Below are 25,125 nucleotides of genomic sequence, written 5' to 3' on the forward strand. Positions count from 1 at the left end.
TAATTTTATATTGCATGCCGTTTTTATGACCCCACACTGACGTAAACATTACATTGAATATTAGTAAAACATTTTAAAAACACACCAACTCCGCGCACACTGTTGCCTGGAGATATATTTTTTAGTCATGCACCTGTATCAATATGCTTTTTGAGGTATGTGTTTTCTGTTTATATTAGTGTAGAATACATTTTTTTAATACAATTAAAAATATAAAGAAATTTAATTGAACAAAAAGCAATAAAATTGCAAATTTAATACAAATTTAAATTGAAAAAGGTTTAAAAAATGCATACGATTTAATAAAAAATGTTGTACACAATAAAATGTAATTAAATAAAAATGACATTACAAATTAACTTCATATAAACAACAACAAAAAATGTTATAGCCTAGCAGCTATCTAAAAACATTCACTTTTTTAAAATAATGAAAAAATCAACAGCATATTCCGTAATGATATATATTTTATTTTCCATATGGCAAAATACAAAGATGATTTGCAACAGACTCAGAAAATCCATTAGTTATACTCACTTCACAAAAAAAGTGTTTAAATTACAGGCTATTACAGGTTTGGATAAGCAAGGCTCATAAGAGTACCTTTAAATCATATTGCATCCATAATACGAGATATAGATGTATATATATATATATATATATATATATATATATATATATATATATATATATATATATACACGTAGATTTCTTTCTTTTGTCAATCTCATCTCAATACTTTCAAATTAAATTGATTTGAACTATACTGCCTTTGCCAATGATAGTTTTTAGAGATAATTACTAAAGGAGTACTACATACAGACATCTAGAACTGCTCAACATAACGACATGCCTCGCTCTCAGTGGAGGCTTCTCGGATAAAGTTTAGTTGAGGGAAGACCGTCCTTATGGTCAACTGCATACATCCTATTTCAACAGCATAATAAAAGTGACCACCATAAGACAAGCCTTATTCATACAGCACAGAAACTCAGTACAGTAATGAATCACTTGAGAGGAAAACAACCGGCCTGACATTACTAACATACAGCGTTCTGTCAAAAGTGTCATGACTTAAAAAAGGGGTCTTTTAGTAATGTAAATGTGCATATAATATATTCACATTCTATATACAATTAATACAAATGTTAAACCGCAGTAAAAATTTACCCTAAGAGAGAGTTTTATGTACATTTGTACAGCTTAGTATTTAAATAAAACATGCAAGTGTTATTTTTTAATTGGACAAAAGAAAAAAAAAGTTATATCATCCTGGCTAAAGTTATATCATCAAGATAATTAAAAATGGATTTTAATCAATCTAATCCTCTAAAAGCAATGTCATGAAGTCTAGCAGAAATAAAAGAAAAGAAAACATACCAGACACATCACAAACAATTCATGTGTTAAAAAGCATAAAGGCCATGGGAATTTCATTTCATATGCAGTCACTTTCTTATCATGAAGCTGACACATAAAATCACATTTACATAAAAGCACAATAAACAAACATTTCACTCCTACATCAAATCTCAAACGACTTATTCTGCAAGATAGAAGAAGTTACAAGCACACCAGGGATAAATCTAGATGCCAGCCAAAAAGACGTATTAGATGTAGATAGAAGTTTACATTTCGGCTGATAAAAGTAGTCCTGCACAAACAAGCTCAAGAAGACGGTCCTAGAAACATCTGCATAGACAGTGGAAACAGTCTGTCCCTACAGATAAAACAGGGAGCCAATGAGAGGAAAGATTTTAGTGCAACAGATGATATATTTCCAGCATTTCATATATTGTGGATTGATCGTGATCGCTTTTCACTCCATTTGTCATTCTATGATGAACGTTTTGTCTTCTCGTGTTACTGCAAAAGATCGATGCGTTTGGATGGCGGGTAAGTCTGCTCTAAAACTACACAATGTAATATGTACATTTATTAACTGCAATAGTCAATCCAATGCATCATAAATATATATATCCTTACATGACCGATTTCTTCAGATCTGCAAAATACGTGACACTGACACTATAAAAGCAACCTCAAGACTCACATTAAATATTTAAATATGATATTTTCATATACAATAGAAATACGTCTCATCTCCTATTGCAACCCTGTATCCATGCTGAAACTCGTGAGAACGAAAATGCAACTTGGAACAATTTGCCATTATCTAAATAAAATCTTTATTAGGCCGAGCGTGTCGACACAGTACTAGAATACCCCAGCGTTTAATACCAGAAAACTGACAGCGCTACATTTTGTAAAATAATCTTGGCCCGGGCGTTCGTGGTACTGACGTTTACAAATCCAACAGGGTGTAACCTTGACACATTGGCTGTTTACGATGTTACCGTGAGACAAAACTATGACTTCGATATGGTGATTTATAGCCTTCAGTTTTGCAACAATACGGAATTAAGTGCGGCAAATCAGTTCACCACTGACTTGATCGAACTATTTAGACAAAAGCCACTTTTGAATACTCAGCACACATTTCAATCACATGCAGGATATGAATTATAGATATCTACTGTTCTATTTTTGATATCAGCAATGTAATTACTACTAGTGCTAAGATTTGATATCAGTCATTACATTTGCACTAGTAAAAACTTAAATTCTTGATATAAAACTGACGTCACTACTCACAGAAATACACACTCTTGGTATCAAAATTTGAATGTCAACTAGAAAAACCCTGCCACATCTGTAACTGCATTTTCACTAGTAGAATTTCACAATGATCTGTCATTCAATCCTTTTCACAATGCAAATACAGATATCTATAATTCATTTCTAACTTGTTTAAATTCCAAACACACATATCAGCGAAGCACTTCTTACTGGTAGCATTTTACTAGATTTAATTCAATTATTGATAACCAAAATGCTATTTTTTTTTTAAGATCTGTAATTTTATTTTCACAAGCATTTTACTAGTCGATTACAAACCAAAACTCTAATTTTTAAAACTGTAATTTGATTTTCAATAGCATTTTACTTGTTGTAATTGAATTTCTGATAAAAAGAAATGGACATTTGCACAAGTAACAATGCAATTATTGATACAATAATAATAATAATTTTTACTAGTAAGTAGTACATATTGGAAATTGGTATTTGAACTAGTAAAAAAATATAATAGATATCTGAAAAAGCATTTCGAACTGGATTGAATGACGGGTATTGTTAAATTTTACTAGAAAATATCCAGTTAAAGATGTAAAAAAAAATAATTCCTAGTCCAAATTTTATTATTTATGCCAACAATTTCCACGAGTAATGATGTCATTTTTTATAAAGAATTAACCTTTTTTTTCCAAGTGTGCATCCAATGAGCACTCACTAGTAATCTCACCAGAAGTCATTTTTAGCATTTTAGCACAAGTAAAAATGTAATTGTATGTATAATTAATATCCTGCACGTAATGAAATGTTGAAAGGGCTTGCCAAACCATGTGTGGTTGCCTTGACACCCGTCAACATTTATTTTAAGATAAATGATTTCTCTTCAAAACCCGTCAGTAATCCACCCCCTCACCCTGGGCCACATGTTCCTGTCAAACAACTCGACTCCAGTCCCATATCAAACCTTTCTCAATGTGTATTTGAAGATACTGTATGTCCTAGTTTCCTGTATATCAAATACAAGGCACAAGAAAATGTATAAGGAGAAAACCTTTAAACTGTAAAGCACCTTTGGTTAAAGGGAGGTACTTTGGTTGGAAAAAAAGAAGCTATAAATGTCCAAATTATTATTTGTGTTTGCTTACAGCTTGAAAACAAACAAGAAATCAAAAACAGGGGAAATTAAAACAAAATAAAACTACAAATAATGTATGAAACAAGGAAGATGGCTTTTTGTTTGAAACAAGCCTGTGATATGAACAGGACAACGCAGTGTATATGGGTTAGCCGCCTCCCCTCTGATGAATATTCACAGGGCTTGTCATGGCAGAGTGGGACACGAAGTGTTTCCATTTTTTGGCAAGCTGGTGTACAAATGAGACACAGTGTCACAGAGAATGTCTGAGGCAGATAAAGTGTGTGAGTGTTTCGAGTAGGCGTAGAGAGGGCTACGGATAAAGAGCGTGGCCACAGGGGGGTGCTCTTGAGACCACTCTATTGTATGAGCTTGGCGTCCAGTCGTAGCCAGTGCAGGCCCTGCCGCGTGAACCGCACCAGTTCAGTCATACTGCTGGTGTTGAAGATGAGTGGGCCCATCACCTTATCCAGTTCAGCGAAGAACTCTGTGAGAGAGGAGAGAGAAAAGACCATTTCATTGGAAAATAAAATATTATTGGCAGAGCAACAAAACTGTTCCAAAGTATAAGCAAATTTGAGAAAATATTGTGTAAACTCTTTTTGTGCTAATCAACATTATGCCACTAATGTTCTTGATTAAGCTTAACTTGTACTGAACCATGTTTTGATGATTTATTAATAATTCTTCACTGCACATTTTATTGTAATCAGTAAAAACATCAAACTCATCAAATTGCCATGTGTCAAATGTTGTTGGAAAGCTCTCATAATTATTTACTGACCTCAAGTTGTCCTTCATTGTTTTTTACTCCTAATAAAATCTTAACACAATATTTCCTTCAAAAATCAACAAATTAAAAAGTTTAACAGGTGGCTCATTTATAGAGCACAAACCTGACAAGACATACTCAAAATAAAATGGTCTCTTTTAAAAGTAGAATCTTAAGTGGTGCTGTACAAAAATCAGAATTAAAGTCAGAGAAATGTAGAAAATCTTAAACTGATTTTAAATAATTACCTAATAATATTTGCATTAAGAATATATGACACTGTCCTTTCCAAAACCTAAAAGCACAATAGAAGTCACAGGTCTTACCATGTTCTAGTCCTAATCTGGGTGACAACGCTCTACTTTGTGTTTTATAGATCATTTTCTTAGACAATGTCAAGAGAATTTTCTAAAAAGCTACTTCAAAAGCCGGCCAGATTACCACATTCATTCAATTCCTTTATAATACACACATTCACGCTTTGTCTTAAGCCAGATTCGGTGAAAACTACTCCATTAATGTTTTCACATTCACAGTTATGAATGACACACAAATCACGTACTGTGCATGACATATTTTAAATTAAAACTAAATGTCGGTTAAACATTTCAATCATAAAAAAGTGGTCAAATATTGCATGCTTATTTAGATACTGACATCTCACATGACACAAACACCCTCAACCTGAACTGCTTGCCGAGTCCCACCTTCATCAATTTGATTGGCTTCCTCATATGACATTGACGAGCGGTGTTAGACTACGGAGTGTGGTTTTTTTATTTTATATGTTAAATGTTATTTCTGCAACAACTTAATGACAATTAGACAGCAGTTCATAATGGACTGCAGCAGAACAGCAACTAGAATATCAATTATTGGGGGGGACAGTCTGGCCATATCGAATAATTGTGGGGGAACCTGTACCCCTAAATGTATATTGTGGTTACGGCCCTGCAAACGATTACTTAGAGGAGGTGTTTATCTTTCAAACGAGCCCACACACAACGTAATCGGATGCATAGATCATTAGATAATTGACACAAAGCACAATATGCATACAGCATCTGGCTATCTGGGATCTTGCAATCTGGCTAAATACACGTTAGCTTTCTTTGATGTAGTGTCATGAAACGCTAAACCAATCAGATTGGGTTCAAATCGGTGCAAAAAGTAATCCATATTTGGGCAGAGATTCATGTGATCACTCTAATTACATAGGGCCACCAGGAGATGGTGCCTATTAAATGACACCAACTCAATGAGGACTCAGATAGCACAGAATGAAACTCATTCTGTTAACTCTCATTACAGAAATCATGTCTCAATGCTATGCAAACCTTTAGTCATTGTTGTATTTGCATGCGTAATTACAGTAATTCTTGTTTGGAGAGGCTTTTGGACACTTTGAGATTGGGCTGCACGATTATAGCAAAAATCATAACTGTTGATTATTGCCCTTGATATTGTAATCGTGATAATTAATTTTGATTAAAATATTAAATTACCGTGACGTCACAAAGCAAGCAACCGTGTAGTTCTTCAGAGAAGCAGATTTCAATGGTGGATATGAGCTGCACTCCAGTTTCTCTTAAGCATTATATTGTAATAATGTTTGTTAAAGGCAAATAAAAATTATTTTAAATATCCATGTATAGAATAAATAAAATTATTGCTAAATTACTGCTTAAATTATTAGTCCACGTACAGTAAATAATATGGCATATTCAAACTTATTAACAGCCGATTTAAACTGACCAAGTTACTGCATTTAGTAAGCCCTTTTGGTGGCTAGACGGGACCATTCATCCCATTAGATCTTAGTTTGATAGTTTGTGTGATTCGTGAAAATGTAAAAAATCTAACAATACCAGCTGTGTGGCAAATGGGTCTTATAAGAGCAGACGCAATAACAATGACAGCGATTCCTGAAATATGCTATTCATGCCACATTCTTTATGTTGTCTACACTTCCTAAACACACTTGGAACAGTTAAGCTGAATTATTTTATTGCTATTTTGCACAAATCAAATTCACATTGGCCTACTGATTAACATGACAAAACAAAACTGTTATTACATTTTAAATAAATTGTACACAGAAATCGAAAAATGCGACAAACTCCCCCATTACAATGACAGCTGTCAATCACTGCAGGTTTACAATGTTTGAGACCTGCATTTTGACGCGAGCGACGATGTTCTGTACTCTCGCGAATGCTCCCATTAAAAACAAAGCTGTCTAATCAGCATAATAAATCAATTACATACACAGTGTCTGTTCCTTGATTAGAACGTGATCGTTTCAGTTTTGTTGTGTTGCTCATTTGGAGTGTATTTTACATCTACGTTCAAAGCAAGTGGTGCAATATGCAATTAATCCAAAATAATAGTTGTCATTACAGATAGGACAGAGGACTAATCTAAGCGGCTCTGATTGGCCATTGCCGTTTCATTGCTCAACAGACATTTTAGTTATTGGTTCGAATACTCAACTGCTGCAAAAACACGTTGTAAATAGAAACCATTGATGCGACAGGAGCAGACTTAAATTGAACGCTGTAATAGTCACTTTTCACGATTACATAATCGTGGCACCCGTAATCGTGATTCGTTTTTATGATTATTTGTACAGCCCTACTTGGGAGATGTTTTTGGACACTAGCATAAATTATTTCTTTAATGCTATAACTTTTGATTGCTTTGTTGTATCAACATAAATGTTTTCTCAGGTTACAGTTGATATAATTGTGAACAATGAAAAAGCAGTTTTTCAGAGCCACCTTATTTACACCAAGACATATATAATGTCAAATCAAATAATAAGAAAAACACTTTGGCTCAAGTTTTTTGGGGACCTTTTCAGCAGATTCTTAGGCTAAGCGTCACAGAATTTATCAATCTATATCATTACAATTTTTCTTTATAATGATCCAAACACTTGACCCTCCTTGTTTTTTTTTTTGTTGAGGTATAAGCATTTAATTTTGGGTATGCCACTGAAACAGTAGCTCTTTAAAAACACCCTTAGAGCTTAAAGGGTTAACCAAACCAACATAGCATAATTAAAGAACTATTTTATGAAGGTGCCTCTAGTTTTCAAAAGTTTCACAACAGTGCTGTAATGACTACCTCTCTGCTCTTTGGCAAGCTGCTCGGCCTGATCCCACACTTCAGTTGCGAAGAGGAAGTTGGAGGTGACCTGCACGTAGCTGGCTGCCATCTGGTGGATGCGCTGAGGGATAGTGACGGAGGAGCTGGCGCTCTGACTGGAGCTGCTGGAGGAGTAGCTGCCCGCGCTGCCCGGAGAAAGCTTAGGAGAGACCGGAGACGGCATTCCGGCCGTTTTACTGCAAAGACACGGATGTGTTAGAATGAGGGACACAAAGGACTTCCCACATGCAACACCTCATCCTTTCTATATTTTTCTGACTTATATTAAATTATCAGAATGCTTCACAAGGCGACACAATTGCATATAGATTTGAAGTCAGAAGAATACATACACCCTAGCAAAATACATTTAAATTCAGTTTATCACAATTCCTGACATTTAATCTAAGAATATTAATAGGAGTATGATTTATTTGATATTTTTATTTCTTTCATCACATTCCCAGTGTGTCAGAAGTTTACACACACTTTGTTAGTATTTGGTAGCATTGCCTTTCATTTGTTTAACTTGGTCAAACATTTCTGGTAGCCTTCCACAAGCTTCTCACATTAAGTTGCTGGAATTTTGGCCCATTCCTCCAGACAGAACTGGTGTATCCAAGTCAGGTTTGTAGGCCTTCTTGTTCAAACACACTTTTTCAGTTCTGCCCACAGACTTTCTATCGGACTGAGGTCAGGGCTTTGTGATGGCCACTCCAATACCATGACTTTGTTGTCCTTAAGCCATTTTGCCACAACTTTGGAGGTATGCTTGGGGTTATTGACCATTTGGAAGACCCATTTGCGACTGAGCTTTAACTTCCTGACTGATGTCTTGAGATATTACTTCATTATATCCACATACTTTTCCTTCCTGATGATGCCATCCATTTAGTGACGTGCACCAGTTCCTCCTACTGCAAATCACACCTACAACATGATGCTACCCATACTTCACGGTTGGGATGGTGTTCTGATTTTACTGTGGATATAGATACTTGTCTACCCGTTTCCTCCAGCATCTTCACAAGATCTTTTTCTGTTATTCTGGGATTGATTTGCACTTTTTGAACCAAACTACGTTTATCTCTAGGAGACAGAATGCTTCTTCTTCCTGAGCGGTATAATGGCTGAGGTCCCATGGTGTACATTCTTGCATACTATTGTTTGCACAGATGAACATGGTACTTTCAGGCATTTGAAAAATGCTCCCAAGGATGAAACAGACTTGTGGAGGTCCACAATTTCTTTTGATTTTCCCATGATGTCAAGCAAAAAGGCACAGAGTTTGAAGGTAGGCCTTAAATATATCCACAGATCCAATTCAGTACACCTCCTATCAGAAGCTAATTGTCTAAAGGCTTGACATAATTTTCTGGAATTTTCCAAGCTGCTTAAAGACACAGTTATCTTGGCGCATGTAAACTTCTGACCCACTGGAATTGTGATATAGTCAATTAAAAGTGAAACAATTGTTGAAAAAAACTAAACGACTTGCCAAATCTATAGTTTGCTAATATTGAAACTGTGAAGTGGTTAAGAAATTAGTTTTAATGACTTCAAGTGTAGGTAAACTTCTGCCTTCAACTGTATATACAATTATACACTTCCACTAACTGTTTATATCCCTAACCCTAAATATGAGTAATAGAAAGAGTGATGCTAGCCTTAAAAAAGACAAATTAACAAATGCAAGGTACTTACTTTGCTACTCCAGGAGACGCAGCTTGTGTATTACTCAACGAATTCTGAAAAAAAATAAAAAAGACATTAATTGTAACACTGTATATATTCAAAATATAGGCATTACTGAAATTTAGCAAAACGTTAACCATAACAACGATTTATTTGCCACATACATAACCATACACAGCACAACATGTAGTGAAATTCTTGATACGACTTTTCTCCCCACATTTAACTATACAAATTATAGATATATACTGTATATAGATAAGGAGTAGAAATATAAGTAAAACTACTATTTAAAAATACCCATTTAAAAACAATAAAATCACAATAAAATAGGTGAAATAGTAATATACTATATGTACAAAGTATGCATATGAAATTATGCATTGTGACAGATGTAGAGTAGCAGCAACAGTTTGACTGGCAATGACATTATTCAATGCTTTACCTTTTTGCTGAAGATTAAAAAAATAAAAATAAAATCACATACCTTCAATTGTTCAGTGAGTGTCTTTGAGTATTTCAGTGCACTTTCTTTCCGTAGTTTAAACAACCTCAGATAGAGCAGAGCCTGGCACCTCAGGCTGCGTGGTGACAAAAAAATATAACAATTACGTTTGACACTAGTACTTAAAATAAAGTGGTTTTCGCATTAGCATATTCAATAGTGTTTAAATCTGTTTAGATATTAATAGGGTTTGAGAGTTGCTACTTTCTAAAGAAAACTGTTGCCTTGAAATGTGTGGAATTGATGCGTTTCAGATACGTACCACAACACTGCTAGTCTTTTGTCAGCAGAAGTAACGTCTGGGGCCATGTAGCTCTTTAACTTCATAGTGTACCTACAAAACAGAAACATTTACACATTGTGGCACACAGTTTCACACATTGTCACACCACGGTCTGTCCAGCAGAAGGAAACCTAGAGCACAAGACCTTCCACAACTTCCTCCTGATCATTATTAGCTCAATGATATCACCTCTATCAGGCTTGTTAGAGTGTGTGTATATGTGTGTGTGTGTATATATATATATATATATATATATATATATATATATATATAAGAGCTGCTTTTGTTTGTATCTTTTCTCAGTCTTGAGGTTCTTTTGCTTAGGCAGATTTTTGGTAAATGCCTGTTCCTTTTTGACCTATGTTTAGATTACATTGAGAGACTTTCTCCCAGATCTTTTGACCTGCTTGTTTGGAAAGTTTGTTTAATGTTATTGTGGATCTGTCCTTTCTTCAGCCTTGCTTTCGATGACTGATTTTTTTGTGTTTATTCAAGAAGGACATTAAGTCCTGCCTCTTGTGATTCTCTGCAATTTCAGTCCATGCAGCTCCACACCGTAGCGGTTAGTGCTCTGGGCTGCCAGAAACACACTCTGGGTTCGAGCCCTGGTCTTGACACACTTAACATACAATACTCAGAGAACAAACAAGCAACATGTTTATAACGATTGAAGGACTTACTTAATGAGCTCCACAGTTTCTGCATACATGGGGAAGGGTGATTTGGCCTCCTGGGCACTTTTCTCCAAAGCATTTCCACATTCAATAAAAGACACCACAGCATCCAGGTAATAGACGGCCTTCTCAAACCTGTCCATCTGCAGAGAGGAACACAGCACTTGTGTTTACACAGCCACACTAAGACATGTGTTACTCAGTGATCAAACTTACTCTACAGAAGTATGTGAACATGAATTCACATTTCATTACCAGTGTTGGTTGTAAGCTGGTTGCAAAGTAATTAGTTATTGTTGTCTAATTACTTTTTAGTCAAAAATGTGTGTCATTACAGTTACTGACTTCCGATTAAGTCAATTATTTTTAAGTTTTTCATTTGGATTACACATTTCCAAAATATTTTTCATTTATGTAGAATACTTTTAAAACATGCTGAATGTGTAATACTGAATGCATGGCTTATATGTGAAAATAAACGAGGAGGAAATATAGACATTTTGATTCCGTTGAGCTAACCCTTACCCTAACCTAATCCTAACTTTAATGGTGGAGCACTGGTTTGAAGAGCAAGTTAGATCTTGTAAGAATGTGTCTAGTTAACAAACTGAAAAAAAAAAACAAAAAAACATCCGCTTTAATGATACAGACATTTCAGGTTAATTCTATTGTCCCCTTGAGTACTGAGGTTTGTTACAACCACAGTAACTCAAGAATGCAAGGCAAGACATTCAGGTAAAAAACAAATCCTTACCAGAGCATCTGCATTGTGTTTCAATTTCTTCGCCTCTTGAAGGTAATGATCAGCTGAATGAACCCTGAAATTGATTTGAATGCCTGTTCATTTAAAATATCTCATTCTGACATGGAAACACACATTTATTACAACACCCTAATGCCATGTCCTGCGCAAAACTAAAAAAATATCAGTAGATAAGGACATATTTTTGTCAATACAGAACATGGACTTTGGACCAATGACATTTTACGGTTGGGTTGGGCTACCCAGAAAGACAACAGGAATAGAAACTAAGGCTGGGTTAAAATATAAAAATCTTTGTTTTCATCTGAGAAATTCCAACAAGAATTACGAATTCTGAATAGAATCAAATTAGGACAAAAGCCTTAACATGGAAGCTATTATCGCAACCCACTGGGCTACAACATGGTGTAAGCATTGTAAGGAATTTATATAAACTAATGTCAAGTCTCTTTACCTGTCCTCAAACAAGAGTTTGGATCTGGACTTTGAGCCTTCAGAAAAGGGCGCCACTGCCAGAGAATTCTCCATTTTAGAGCTTTTTTCCTGAAAAAGAAATTGCATGTGAGAATGACCAAAAGATAGATGTGATTGGCAAATGTTGCAAGAACCTCCAATCACTCAAGGTGAAATACAACTGGGCGATATACAGTTAATATAAATGGCAAGTGATTTTATAGTACTAAATTATCTATTTAGCATGATTACTTAAAGGTATTAGAGTGATGGCTGCCGGAAATGGGGCCGGTCTAGATTTGATTAAAAAAAAAAAATTTCAAACTGAATGCCACTTTGGTGAATTAAAGTACCAATTTAGTTCTGAAACAGCAACATCTGTATCCTGAGTTCTTCTATTTTTGTGTATTTGTCATACTGAATTGTTTTAGATCTTCAAACAAGATATAACATAAAACAAAGGCAACCTGAGAAAACACAAAATACTGTTTTCAAATATATATATTTTGTTTTATTGAAGCAAACATAATATCCAACACCTATATCACCCATGTGAAAAACAAACTGCCCCCTTAAATTTAATAGCTGGTTGTGCCACTTTTCTTATAACTGGAGATCAGTCTTTCACAACAGGATTTTCGAGCATGAACTGCCCCGTTTAAGGTCCTGCCACAGCATCTCAATCAGGTGCAAGTCAGGACTTTGACTAGGCCACTCCAAAACTTTTGCTTCTTTTGATCCATTCAGAGGTGGATTTACTCCAATGATTTGGATCATTGTCTTGCTGTTTAATCCAGCTGCGTTTGAGCTTCAACTCATGGACTGATGACAGAACGTTTTCCTTTAGGATTTTCTGGTAGAGAGCAGAATTCATGTTTCCCTCAATTATTGCAAGTCGTCCTGAAGCAGCAAAGCATCCCCACACCATCAAACTACCACCCTCATGCTTGACCGTAGGCAAGATGTTGTTTTTGTGGAATTCTGTGTTTGATTTACACCAGATGTAACGGGACCCCTGTTTTCCAAACTCATCAGTCCACAGAACATTCTCCCAAAAGGTTTGAGGATCATCAAGGTGTTTTGTCAAATATTCAGATGAGCCTTAATGTTCTTCTGGGTTAGTGGTGGTTTTTGCCTCCCCACTCTTCCATGGATGCCATTTTTGGCCAGTGTCTTTCTGATAGTGGGGTCATGAACAGTGACCTTTATTGATGCTAGAGAGGCCTGCAGTTCCTTGGATGTTGTCCTTAGATTTTTTTGTTACTCCCTTGAGTCTGGGAAGGAATTTTGGAAGGTTGGCCACTTCTGGGAAGTGTTTCACCATTTGGAGATAATGGTTCTCATTGTGGATCTTTGGAGTCCCAGAGCCTTAGAAATAGCTTTGTAACCCTTCCCAGACTGATGTATTTCAATCACCTTTTTCCTCATCATTTCTGGAATATCTTTCGACCTTGGCATAGTGTGCTACAGGGTGAGACCTTTTAGCCAAACTTCATGCTGCTGAAAAAGATTCATTTAGGTGTTGATTTGACTGAACAGGGCTGGCAGTAATAAGGACTGGGTGTGTCTAGTCCAGCTGAACCCCATTCTGAATGCAGTTTCATAGATTTGGGGATTTAGTAACTAAGGGGAAAATACTTTTTCCACACAGGCCAGTTGGCATTGGAAAATGTTTTTGCTTCAATAAATAAAATTATCATTTAAAAACTTGTTTGAATTTTTGAAACAATCTAGTATGAGATATACACAAAAACAAAAATCATACTTTTTCACAGCACTGTAAATAACCTTAAATCTTAATGTTAATTACCCATTAAAAACTTGTACATGGCTACAAATGATTGTTTGGTTAAAATGACGGTTCCTCCGAGAAATCACCCTATGTCACTTCAGAGAAAACACATAAATATAAAAATATATTTTGGACATATCCAGAAGCATAGGTGCAATTTTTTTTGTTGTTGCAATTTTCCTATTCCCAAATGCAACTAACCAATCATACAAAATACTGACAGCATACAGTGGAAGTGTGTGGGAATTGTCTTTGAGTAGATGGGGAACTGATTACCTAATGATTTCTCAAGATGAGAAAGTTCACAGGTCTGTGGTGTGCACAAAGGGAGAAGACAACAAACATCTCAGACACACACGCACCTTGGCATCTCTGCGAGTGGGTTTGTCATCGCCTTTACGGCTTTTGGTGTTGCTCTTGCTGCTGTCTTTGCTGCTGCCACTGCTGGGCAAAGATGTGGAGGACTGGCTGAGCGTCCGCTTGCGACTCTGGTGCTCTGACTTGGATGTCTGCTGCAACGTGATGGAGGGAGAGGGTGCCAACTCCTTCTCGTTCTCCTTCTCCTGAGCACGCTTGGACGAGCTAGAGATCATTTAAGATTAAAGCTGTTTAATATTAAACTGTTCCAGTTTAAAATGCAGAGTCGACTACAAATAAATCATTCATCAGAACTACCATTATAGTTTCCATTTCAACAAATCAAAGCAGAATGAACTCACTCTTTACTGCTTGATTTGTGTGATGACTTCTCGTCTTGTTTGGATTTCTTACTCTCTAGCTTGACACCAACTTCATCATTCTGCAGGAGCAAAATTATATTTAATAAAAGGCATTTTTAAGATTGAAATTAGGTTATGCTTCACTTTGTGGGGAAAACACAAAATAATAAGCTTCTACCATCACAAAACTGACTTTTGTTGTTGTAGTAGGTAAAGCTCAATTCTCTTATTACTTGTTAAATGAATGATTATCATTAATGAACAGTATGGCTCTGTTCCAAAACCTAGTGTGCTACATTGCATCTTTAAAAGCATCCTAACTAAAAACTCATTAGTGATCGATTTGGAAATATTCTACATAAGCAGCAACTCTGTGTGTCATACAAAAGCACACAAGAGAGGTGACTTACAATTGAGGAGTCGTTCTGCGTTACGTTTGTTGTTAGCTTGTTGCTAAGCTAACAACATCATACTGCAAATGCACACAAATATTAGGTGAAATGGTGCATTTGAATAAGATTAGTTTTTTTTCCCTTTAAACTCCCAAGGCATTTTGAAAGATTTCCTGTTTCAGGGGCTCGGTAAAACTGCTTTTGTTTCGTTCTCAATCATGTCAACTGTATCTGAGAAAAACGTTCTGTTGATACGACGAATCAAAGGTTAAAGCATTACAAATGTAATTTATGATAATGTCCAAAAGACTCTTCAAACAAAGTAAATATAATTGTTCATAAAAACTAATTACACATGCAAACACAACAATGACTAAAGGTTTGCATAGCATGCAGACATGATTTTAGTAATGAGATTTCACAGAATGAGTGACTTTTGACTCATTGAGTCTGCATCACTGAGTCTGTGTCATTTAATGGCGCCATCTTCTGGTGGTCATATGTAACATTGTGCTTCGTGTGGATTATCTGATGATCTATGCATCTGAATACCTTGTGTGTGGGATAATCACCTCCTCTAAATAATGGAATGTGATATTTTATGTTCCATTTATTTTTTGTGAAGTTATAAGTGAAAACGCGTCAAATAAGCAACACTATAATTGTCAAAGAAATATACTTTTCTTTTATTTGCAATATTTTTGTCTGCAAGTAAAACAAATAGGCTGATTGCATTCTAATCATTAAGAGCTTTCCAACAACATATGACATGGCTATTTGATCAGTTTGATATTTATACTGATTGCAATAATATGTACAGTGTAGGCCCATCACGATTATTAAATAACCGTCTGATTTACTGCGGTTATGAGATAACAATGATTATTGTGCACTTTAAATTCCAAATCACATTTTAATGCACAAATAAGGGAATTTTAAGCAAATATGCTCAATACATTTTAGGAACGGCGTGTTTGTGTGTCATTCAGCTGAACTCAGTCTCGCTGAGCCACACTGCGGATATCAATTAGAGCAGCTCCTGTCTGGAAGAGCACGTGAAGTGTTTCTGAAGCATTCTGATGCATGCGCCATCAGCAGAGGCTCACGCCAAAATATAAACTAACAAAGATAAATTTGATAGTGAAAGCAAAGTGCTCCGTTTTCCCTTTAAACGATTGCGTAATGGCAAATGTTCCTGGTCATAACGGGTTCATATACACAGTGTTAATGACACAAAGTGACAGAGGAGGAGACACATGCTTAATCTGATTCTGTGGAGTGATAAAAGGATGAACCGTAAAGGATTTTCTTTCTCGTGGGGCCGCTGGCAGTATTAAATGAATTATAAGCTAATAACTGCACTTCTTTAATGATTCATTTTTAACAGTAACTTACAAACCTTTAAAGACGGACCTACCGTAAGGTTGTTAAATGATGGTATAGGCTTCTATTGAAGCCATCGGTCTGCATTATTACAACGTAATACAAAATACAAAAAAAGTGTTAAATAGTGATATTTGTGGTGAAGAACTACAATATCCATAATCCTGACGAGAGATCCACCAATCAGAGAACTGCGCCAAACAAAATGCACCAAAAGACCTCTACGCCCACTCGAATGACACACTGTGAATGGCACAATAGTGACAGTCTCCCTACACTCTCAAACTCAAATACATTTGTATATAGCTGAATATTTTGAGGAGTGCCATTTGTGTGACATGCAAAGTTGCAAATTCCTAATGTAGGGTGTTTCAAATCTGTCTCTTATGAGGTTCCATGGCAGTTAAAATGCTGCCTTAGAAAGCAGCTGTCTATGTAGGCAGGAGGCACCTCACAAGGTTTTAAAAACAAAGCTGATACTGTCCTGAAATTTTATGAACAATTGCGGACACCAACCTGCCGTTTCTTCTTGCCCCTGGTGGCTCCCTTTTCAACAGGCAGCTTCTGGAAGTCCTTCCCATCTGCTGGAGAATCCCTCTCCACCTTCACCTCTGCTTCCTTGTACAGTCGCCTGGGCACTCTAGAGAGCAGACTGAGGTCGATCTGCACCAGCAGTTTAGGTGGAAGCTTCTCATCGGAGTCACTCAGTGGAGAGACCATGGGCGAGAAGAGCACAGATGGATTCTCTGCATATTGCTCTCTTGGCGTTTGCGAAGAAGATGGGACACTCTCATTGCCTTCTGAGTCAGAGGACGATGAATCGGATTCCACGAACTCGCGGGACTTGCTGGGTGGTTTTTTGCGTTTGTCCTGCATGGGCCGAGGGGACGAGGTTTTGGGCTCCTTCTTAATGTTGGGCTTACGGGGGCCCTTGTTGGCTGCGCGGGCCCTGTGCGATAAGATCTCGGGCGAGGGTTCGGTTTCCACTTTCAGCCCACCCTTTGGCTCTTCAACGACTGGGGGCTTCTCTGGCTTCCTGGGCTGCTTCGTGCCCACCACCCTTCGCCCGCTCTGACTTCCGCCCTCGCTTTGGGCGGGAGACTTCTGACGCCCCCGCCAGCTTTCGGAGCCCTTCTGAGTGGGCCGAAGATCTCGTCCAGGGGTGGGAGTCGGATCTTTGGAGCTCTGGCCACTATAGCTCCTGTTTGAGGCGTCTCGCCCCTCTTTCTTTCTTGGAATCCAGTTATCCAACTGCCATTTGTTAGCTGTGGGTTGTTCGCGCTGTGATATCCAATGAGATGTGCATTTAGTGTGCATCAAACTCAGTTTTGCACTCATCATTGTATTTAAATAAATGGTCCTTATTCTAAAATCCACTGCAATACCACATAATAGCAAATTGCTGCTTAATTGTAGGTTCACATTAATGAGATTGTCATTGAAACATGCAGTAAGTAATCCAAAAGTAACTAAAAAAATGTGATTACATAAAAATGTATTCTAAAATATTACGTTACTGATTTCAGTCACAATAATAAAGATTAAAGTCACAACTTTAGTTGAGAAATTTGTAATCAGTACCAGTTTACATTTTAGAAGTAATCTATCAAACACTGTATACCGTGCAGGGAGTGTATTGTGCATTCTGTTTATCTTGTATATAATCTTGCACACTTCATGACTCAAGCTTGTCACCTGTGTTTCAATTTGGCAACTGGTCTGTGACTAGAAATGTCAGATGTATGTTGCCTGACAGCAGTGTAGCGTGTACACACCTGCAATTGGCCCTGACATGTTGCAGATGCTACGACAGATTTCAAACCTGTTCGAAATGTGGACTGAGTCGTTACTCCTACTGTGATTGTATGTGCATGAAGGGTGTGTTTATGCAGGTGATTCACCTCCGGCGACACCGGACGGGGCGGTTCATTGGTTTCGCTGTCTGTCGAGCTGCTCTCGCTTTCACTGTCAGAACCGGAACTGCTCTCCGAGCCACTATGACTGCTGGTGTCCTCGCGCTCTGCCCCCACGCTATTATTACTGTTATTACTGACAAAGGCACAAACATTGGTTACCTCCCTGTTGGCTGCCTCTGATTTCCTCATGCATCAACTTCCAATAACCTGGACACTTGTTAAGTCTTTGAAAAAGCATAAATGACAAACTAAAGTAATATTTCAATGTCAAAAATGAAATTTCCTTGGAACACAAAATAAGGAATTAAAAAATTTACTCGTTGCTCTTTTCCAATGCAATGATATGGGACTTCAGCTTTCAAGTTTGAAAAATGACACAAAAGCAGCATTAAATAGTCATAAAAGTGGCCCATACAAGTTCTGCACTATAGTCAAAGCCTTCTGAATTCATATTATAACCTTCCCCTCCAGTGAGCTGTTAAATCAGGACCCAGTGCAACTGATTCTTCACTTTTGAAGCTTGAAAGCTCCAGTCCCCATTTATTGCATTTGAATGGAAAAAGGGAGGCCAGGACCTTCTTTAATTCTCCTTTTGTCTTCCACAGAGGAAAGAAAGCCACAGAAATTTGGAACAGGTGAGTAAATGATAACAGAATTTTAATTTTTGGCTGCCAAGTCTCATTTCAGCAACTTTATTTGCCAAAAGCATACGTGAATCTCTTACAGGAATCACCTAGAAAATGTTTAGTATGGCGGCTCATCCAATTTCCCTCAGATTTGCCTACAACCATTTGATGTCCCCATCGACCCATGTTGCCATGGGAACAACAGAGGTGTATTTCCCAACACAGTACTCAGGCAACCAACAATTACATCAATATGTTTAATTAAACAAAACAAAACAAAAAAAAGTACACCAAATCCCTAAGTGGGTATTTACACTTGGTCACTTCAAGTTGACTGGATGTATATCTGTTTTGCAGAGACACATTTATGTGGCCAAGTGTAAATTGAATGTACATACCCAATCAGAGAACAAACCAATCAATCAAGACAGTATAAATAGGCTCTAAATAGCAAATCTGAGCTGAAATGTGAGGCATGATGTTGGGAGGGCTAGTCACCTTGCTGAAGTGTTTCTGGGTGTGTTTTTGGCAGGATCTTGTTCTCCATCACTGTCTTCACTGCTGCTGAGCTTTAGATCATCATGCAATGTGCTGAAAGGAGAGCAAGTAAAAAGGGCACAAATTAACATGAGGATTATTTACACTTCAATTTTCAAAGTTAAACTTCCAAGTGTTTTGACGTGTCACGCGACGGACAACCCAAATGGAGTAGGGCTGAAACACAAAATTGTGACACATTTTTTTATTGTCGAACAGACGTTTGATGTCATTTAACGTAACATGAGATCACATTAAATTCTAATGATGATGCACGAGAACAGCACTGTTCACACCTGAATGAGGAGAGGAAGAATTACACCGATCACAGTCCAGATGCACTCTAAACTTTCCAAACAGCCTCAGCTGATGTAGATGGCAAAGTATGAGGGAATTATACAAACACTAACATACAGCCCAATTCTATAAAATTATTGTTTAGCTTACTTTTGAAAACATGCCGCCAAAACTCCCTGTAATAAATAAAATAAATTACCAAATTAAAAAAATAATTACCAAATTAAAAAATATTATTGTTAGGCCTAAATACTTGCCTTTTCTTTACAAAACTTTCATTAGCCTTACCCTGTAGATGAAAAAAGTCGGCTGAATGACATTCTCAGAATGTTCTACACTTTTTTTTCAAGACTATAAACTGTCAGAACTATTTGTCCAATGCTGACTTCACTTTAACCTGTTAACCTGCACCAGTGCGCAGTCGCACCGAAGAGTACCCCCCCCCCCCAGTTTAATGTTTATGAATAGATTTAACGTGAAAGAACATCATTAATCTTGGCAAACTATATATCATTTTAAAGGTGTAAGCCTCAAGCATCGATGATAGAGCTCTGTTTTTCGATGAAAAGCTTATAACGAATGTATTTCTTGCATTTATGTAAGCAATACAGATCAAACACTCGTAATCAAAAGCGGAGTACTTACCAGTAGTGTCGTAATAACGAGCCACACACGCATCCACTGCTAAAAGTTCCAGATTGGATGGAAAGGTGAGGGTCCACTGAATAACATCCCATAGAGCATTTTTAGTCCAAAGAAACAATAACGTTGTAACATCGATGGTTATTCCTTTGTTTACATCGAAGTTTCTTCAGGGTGAAGTATCATACTTGTCGGTTATGCAATACAATTATGCATAAAAACAGACTCCGGTAGCCGAACGTTATATGGGTGTTCCAAAGTGTCTTCTTTTTAAATATGTCTAAATTGTGCATGTAGAGCAAATTGTTCAGTAACTACAATTATTTTAGTTTGGGGATGTCATTTCTGGGGATGTGCCTCGGGCAGGTGAACAGAGAAATGGAACCAACATAGTCTTGGAAAAAAGCTTGCAGGAACCCCATTTTTCATTATATCTTCCTCAAATTTGAAATATAAACTGATGAGACTTGTGGCTTTCAATCCTTTACCTAATTGGATTCCTCCAGGTCTATTTTTATATATTTGTACATGAAATAATAAAACATTTTTTGAAGTTCACATTATTTATGAGGCACTTCAACTTTTATAACTTTTATTTGTTTGAGCATTATCAACTCTGATTCATTGTTAGTAGAGTGCCAAGTGTCTTCTTTCCAAAGAGACCTTAATTGTGCCTGTGGTACACTGTTCTCAGGAGCTATATTTATTTTAATTCAGGTATGTCATTTTCAGCTGTGAGCCCCTGAGTGGGGGTGCAGGTTAACAGGTTAAGAAAACTAGCTTTTGAAAATTGTAAATCTTCTAAATCTAACCCTCTTGGGTTAGATTTAAAATTAAAAAAATCTAGATTTATAAGATTTCTCTCTAAAAATATATATTATAATTGCTTTTGACACGACTCATTTCCAGTGTAGACAGGTGTGAGTGTTAAAGGGATAGTTCACCCAAAAATGAAATTTCTCTCATTATTTACTCACCCTCATGCCATCCCAGATGATTATGACTTTCTTTCTTCTGCTGAACACAAACAAAGATTTTTAGAAGAATAACTCAGCTCTGAATGTTCATACAATGCAAGTGAATGGGTGACCAGACCATTCAAGCTCACATAAAATAAAAATCACAAAGGCAGCATAAAAGTAATCCATACGACTCCAGTGGTTAAATATAAGAATTCAGAATATGATAGAGATATATATATATATATGATATTCATATGATAGGTGTGGGGAGAAACAGAACAATATTTATGTCCTTTTTTACTACAAATCTACACTTTTACATTCTGAAAGTGAAAATAGAGATTTATAGTAAAATGGGATTGAAATATTGATCTGTTTCTCACCCAAAGTGAGTCACTTCATAAGACATATTAAACCACTGGAGTCTTATGTATTACTTTTATGCAGCCTTTATGTGATTTAAGGGCATCTAAGTTCTGGTACCCATTCACTAGCATTGTATGGACCAACAGAGCTGAAATATTCTTCTAAAAAATGGTGTTTGTGTTCAGCAGAACACTGAAAGTCATGGTATGGAAGTTATATGGTATGGAATTATATTTTTTTGGTGAACTATCCCTTTAACAGTTGCGCTTGAGTGAACGGTGTAATATATTTGGATGCAATGTGTAAACCCTGAAATTTAGTTTTATAATGTTTTGGTGCTCGTTCATTCTCTTCTGACTGAGTTTCAAATATGGCTGAATTCGAGGGGATGATGTTAAGATTATCATAACAGTGGCCGTTCACGTTGATGTTTTAAGAGACACAGAGACACAGTGCAAAATGGTGGTGGCGTAGTGGCTAAAGCACAGGGCTGGTCACTGGTTCTAACCCCACGGCCACCACCATTGTGTCCTTGAGCAAGGCACTTAACTCCAGGTTGTTCCGGGGGGATTGTCCCTGTAATAAGTGCACTGTAAGTCGCTTTGGATAAAAGCGTCTGCCAAATGCATAAATGTAAATGTAAATGATCATATATTACAAATACTGACTGTTTTAATGCAGTATCAGTTAATAATAATCAGTGGACAGAAAGCACTGTAGTAGGTAGATTAAACTTCGACTTACTTGGCCTGGTCACTGTCGCCAGGCTTTGTCGGGTGACTGGATGGGGTCTTCCCTGAGATTTTTTCTGAGAAATGAAAAAAAAAAATTTGTCTTTCATTAGTACACATTAAATTGCTACAAAACAATGAAGAGTAACAATGTGAAGGCACACTGGAGAATATACAAAAATAATTTCTAAAACTTACTGTGTGCCCCAAAAGACAGGTGATTGCCATCCTACAATAAAGATAAGGTACAATAAAACTATAACATATTAATACACATCTACATGCAAGTGTGTGTCTGTCTGTATGTGTATATCAAGTTAAATATCCCATGTGAGCAGAATATTTGAAGCTGTAATTTTGCCAAATAATGCAAAATGTGTGACAATATTTAGGATACTTATGTTCCTAAGTGTGAAAATATTAGCTATGAAAATAGACTTCCAGCACAGGATTCTATTACAGAATTTAAGAGCTGGAAATGAGTGGGGAATTTTCATAACTTTCAGAAAAAAAATACAAAATAATAACATTAATCTCTAGTGATGCATGTACATACACCATTGGACACCACTATCAGACATATTTAATAAACTACTGAGGCTGCATCCACACTAATAAGTTTTCATTTGAAAACGCATCTTTTTCCTCTACATTTTGGCTTTCCGTCCACACAGAGACGGTGTTTCTGTCAGCGAAAACTAAGCTTTTTGAAAACGCTCTCCCAAGTGGATACATTGTAAAATGCCGTCTTCACGCTGTAGTGTGGAAGGGGAAGACAGAGATATCAGAAGTGATGACATATTTGTTGTCATGTGACGCAGTCATGTGATCATTTCAACCAAAACAATCAAGATAGCTTGTTATTGGTGCTGTACCTGATTTTCACTTTGATAGCATTGGTAAAGATAAACGTTACAACCTTTACGTTGCATTACTTCAAAGGAGACGGGAAATTTACTGGAATTGGTGTCCGGCGACAGAACACGAGGCCAATTGTGTTTCAGACCGTATATTTACAAAATGAAAACTCAGTTTTCAAATGTATCCGGATTAAAGTAGACGTAGCCTAAGAGTTTTAATAGTGTTTTAACAAGACTTTACTTTCTATAAGTCCACAGTTCTGAAAGTGCCTAAAGTTGAAAAACCATCCATTTATAATACACATACCAGGAATGGAGGTGGTTTAAGAATGTTAAAGGATATTTTAAAGGGAATTAGCCAATTTAAAAATGGATTGAGATAGCTGCGTAGCCAGTGTGTTGATGCTATGAGATCACAGAGACTGTTTGATGACTGACCTTGGTGGGAAATGGAAACTTTGAATGTTCTGTCTTGCAGGGGGTGTGAATGCCTGTTAGTGGAGGAGGCCAAACCTGAGTCATTTCCTGCGGGAGAAAGATGCAAATTAAAGAACTTGAGTCGCATAGAAATGGGAGATAAAACTGATTATCAATAATTTGTTATTTCAAAGCCATGCCATCCAAGGACACCAACTAAGTGCTACCAATTTGATGTATTGAATGAATACCTCTGCTAATATGTAACAAATTCCAATAATTCAATTGGCCAATACTAACAGCAAACCAACAATGAAATAATTGTATAATGACAATAATCTTACCTTTAAAATCTCATCAACACAGCTTGCATCTCCGCCCATTGAACCCTGCAGGACAGAATGAAAGAATTAATGTCGGAGTATATTGTGTAGCATATCATCAAAGAATCATCTGCATTGAGCCCTTATGTAGCTTGTGTAACATGCCAAGGTAAAAGATGTACTAAAAATGATTACTAAAAAACAAACTGATATTTCTTTAAAGAAATATGCTTAAAAGCATCCTAAAAAGCAGTTTTATTTGACATGAAGTGGGTTGCCTTATTGGGTTCACCATGCTGACATCTCATTTGGAATTCCCAATTCCCACTACTTAGTAGGTCCTCATGGTGGCGCAGTTACACACCTCAATGCGGGTGGTGGAGGACATGCCTCTGTTGCCTCCGCTTCGAAAACCATCAATCTGTGCATCTCATCACGTGGCTCATCGTGAATGACACCGTGGAGACTCACAACTTGTGGAGGCTCATGCTACTCTCTGCAATCCACGCACAATTTACCACACACCCCATTGAGAGCAAGAACCACTAATTGAGACCACAAGGAGGTTACCCCATGTGACTCTACCCTCCCTAGCAACCAGGCCAATTTGGTTGCCTAGGAGACCTGCATGGAGTAACTCAGATTATTAGACTATTCTGCGATTATTGCTAAGATTAATCATTAGCTCTTAATTGATTATTCATCTTGTGGCCTGACTTAAAAGGTTGTAATTAAACATGCTTACTAACGATAAAAAATAAAAAAAAATACCTCTAAAATGACATTCACTGAATTGGGAAAAAAAACCGATTACGTTTAATTCAGTAAAGAAATTCACTGAATATCATTATCAAGTGTTTTTGTCTTGTTTTTTTATTTAAAATAGATAAAAACAAGATACATTTTCTTGTGAAGCAACATAAGATATTTAGACTTGCTTTAAGAGAATGTATCTTAAATATACAGTAAGTGTATTTTGTATATAAGTGTATTTTTTCACTTGGTTATACTTCTGTGAGTGCAGTAAAGACAAAATATACTTATACTCAAGATCTATTCTCTAAAAGCAAGACTAAATATCTTACATGCTGCTGCTCA

At 36.7% G+C, this 25,125-nt stretch overlaps 1 protein-coding gene across 2 annotated transcripts in view; it reads right to left on the minus strand.

Moving 5' to 3' along the window:
* Positions 1 to 455: 455 nt before the first annotated feature.
* LOC127627543 (AF4/FMR2 family member 4-like) overlaps positions 456 to 25,125 on the minus strand; it is a 60,231-nt gene continuing 35,561 nt past the window's right edge. For both annotated transcript variants that reach the window (XM_052103992.1, XM_052103991.1), the window contains 17 exons: positions 24,049 to 24,093; positions 23,726 to 23,812; positions 22,626 to 22,656; positions 22,441 to 22,504; positions 19,391 to 19,483; positions 18,252 to 18,399; positions 16,867 to 17,631; positions 14,576 to 14,655; positions 14,219 to 14,438; positions 12,066 to 12,154; positions 11,603 to 11,666; positions 10,855 to 10,991; positions 10,154 to 10,225; positions 9,874 to 9,967; positions 9,396 to 9,439; positions 7,671 to 7,888; positions 456 to 4,256 (listed from right to left, as the gene is read on the minus strand). In XM_052103992.1, coding sequence (XP_051959952.1) covers positions 4,129 to 4,256; positions 7,671 to 7,888; positions 9,396 to 9,439; positions 9,874 to 9,967; positions 10,154 to 10,225; positions 10,855 to 10,991; positions 11,603 to 11,666; positions 12,066 to 12,154; positions 14,219 to 14,438; positions 14,576 to 14,655; positions 16,867 to 17,631; positions 18,252 to 18,399; positions 19,391 to 19,483; positions 22,441 to 22,504; positions 22,626 to 22,656; positions 23,726 to 23,812; positions 24,049 to 24,093 — 2,379 coding nt within the window. In that variant the 3' untranslated portion in view covers positions 456 to 4,128. The remainder of the gene's footprint in view (positions 4,257 to 7,670; positions 7,889 to 9,395; positions 9,440 to 9,873; positions 9,968 to 10,153; positions 10,226 to 10,854; positions 10,992 to 11,602; positions 11,667 to 12,065; positions 12,155 to 14,218; positions 14,439 to 14,575; positions 14,656 to 16,866; positions 17,632 to 18,251; positions 18,400 to 19,390; positions 19,484 to 22,440; positions 22,505 to 22,625; positions 22,657 to 23,725; positions 23,813 to 24,048; positions 24,094 to 25,125) is intronic.

This window comes from Xyrauchen texanus, chromosome 34 (assembly GCF_025860055.1).
Source record: "Xyrauchen texanus isolate HMW12.3.18 chromosome 34, RBS_HiC_50CHRs, whole genome shotgun sequence".
Taxonomy (NCBI): domain Eukaryota; kingdom Metazoa; phylum Chordata; class Actinopteri; order Cypriniformes; family Catostomidae; genus Xyrauchen; species Xyrauchen texanus.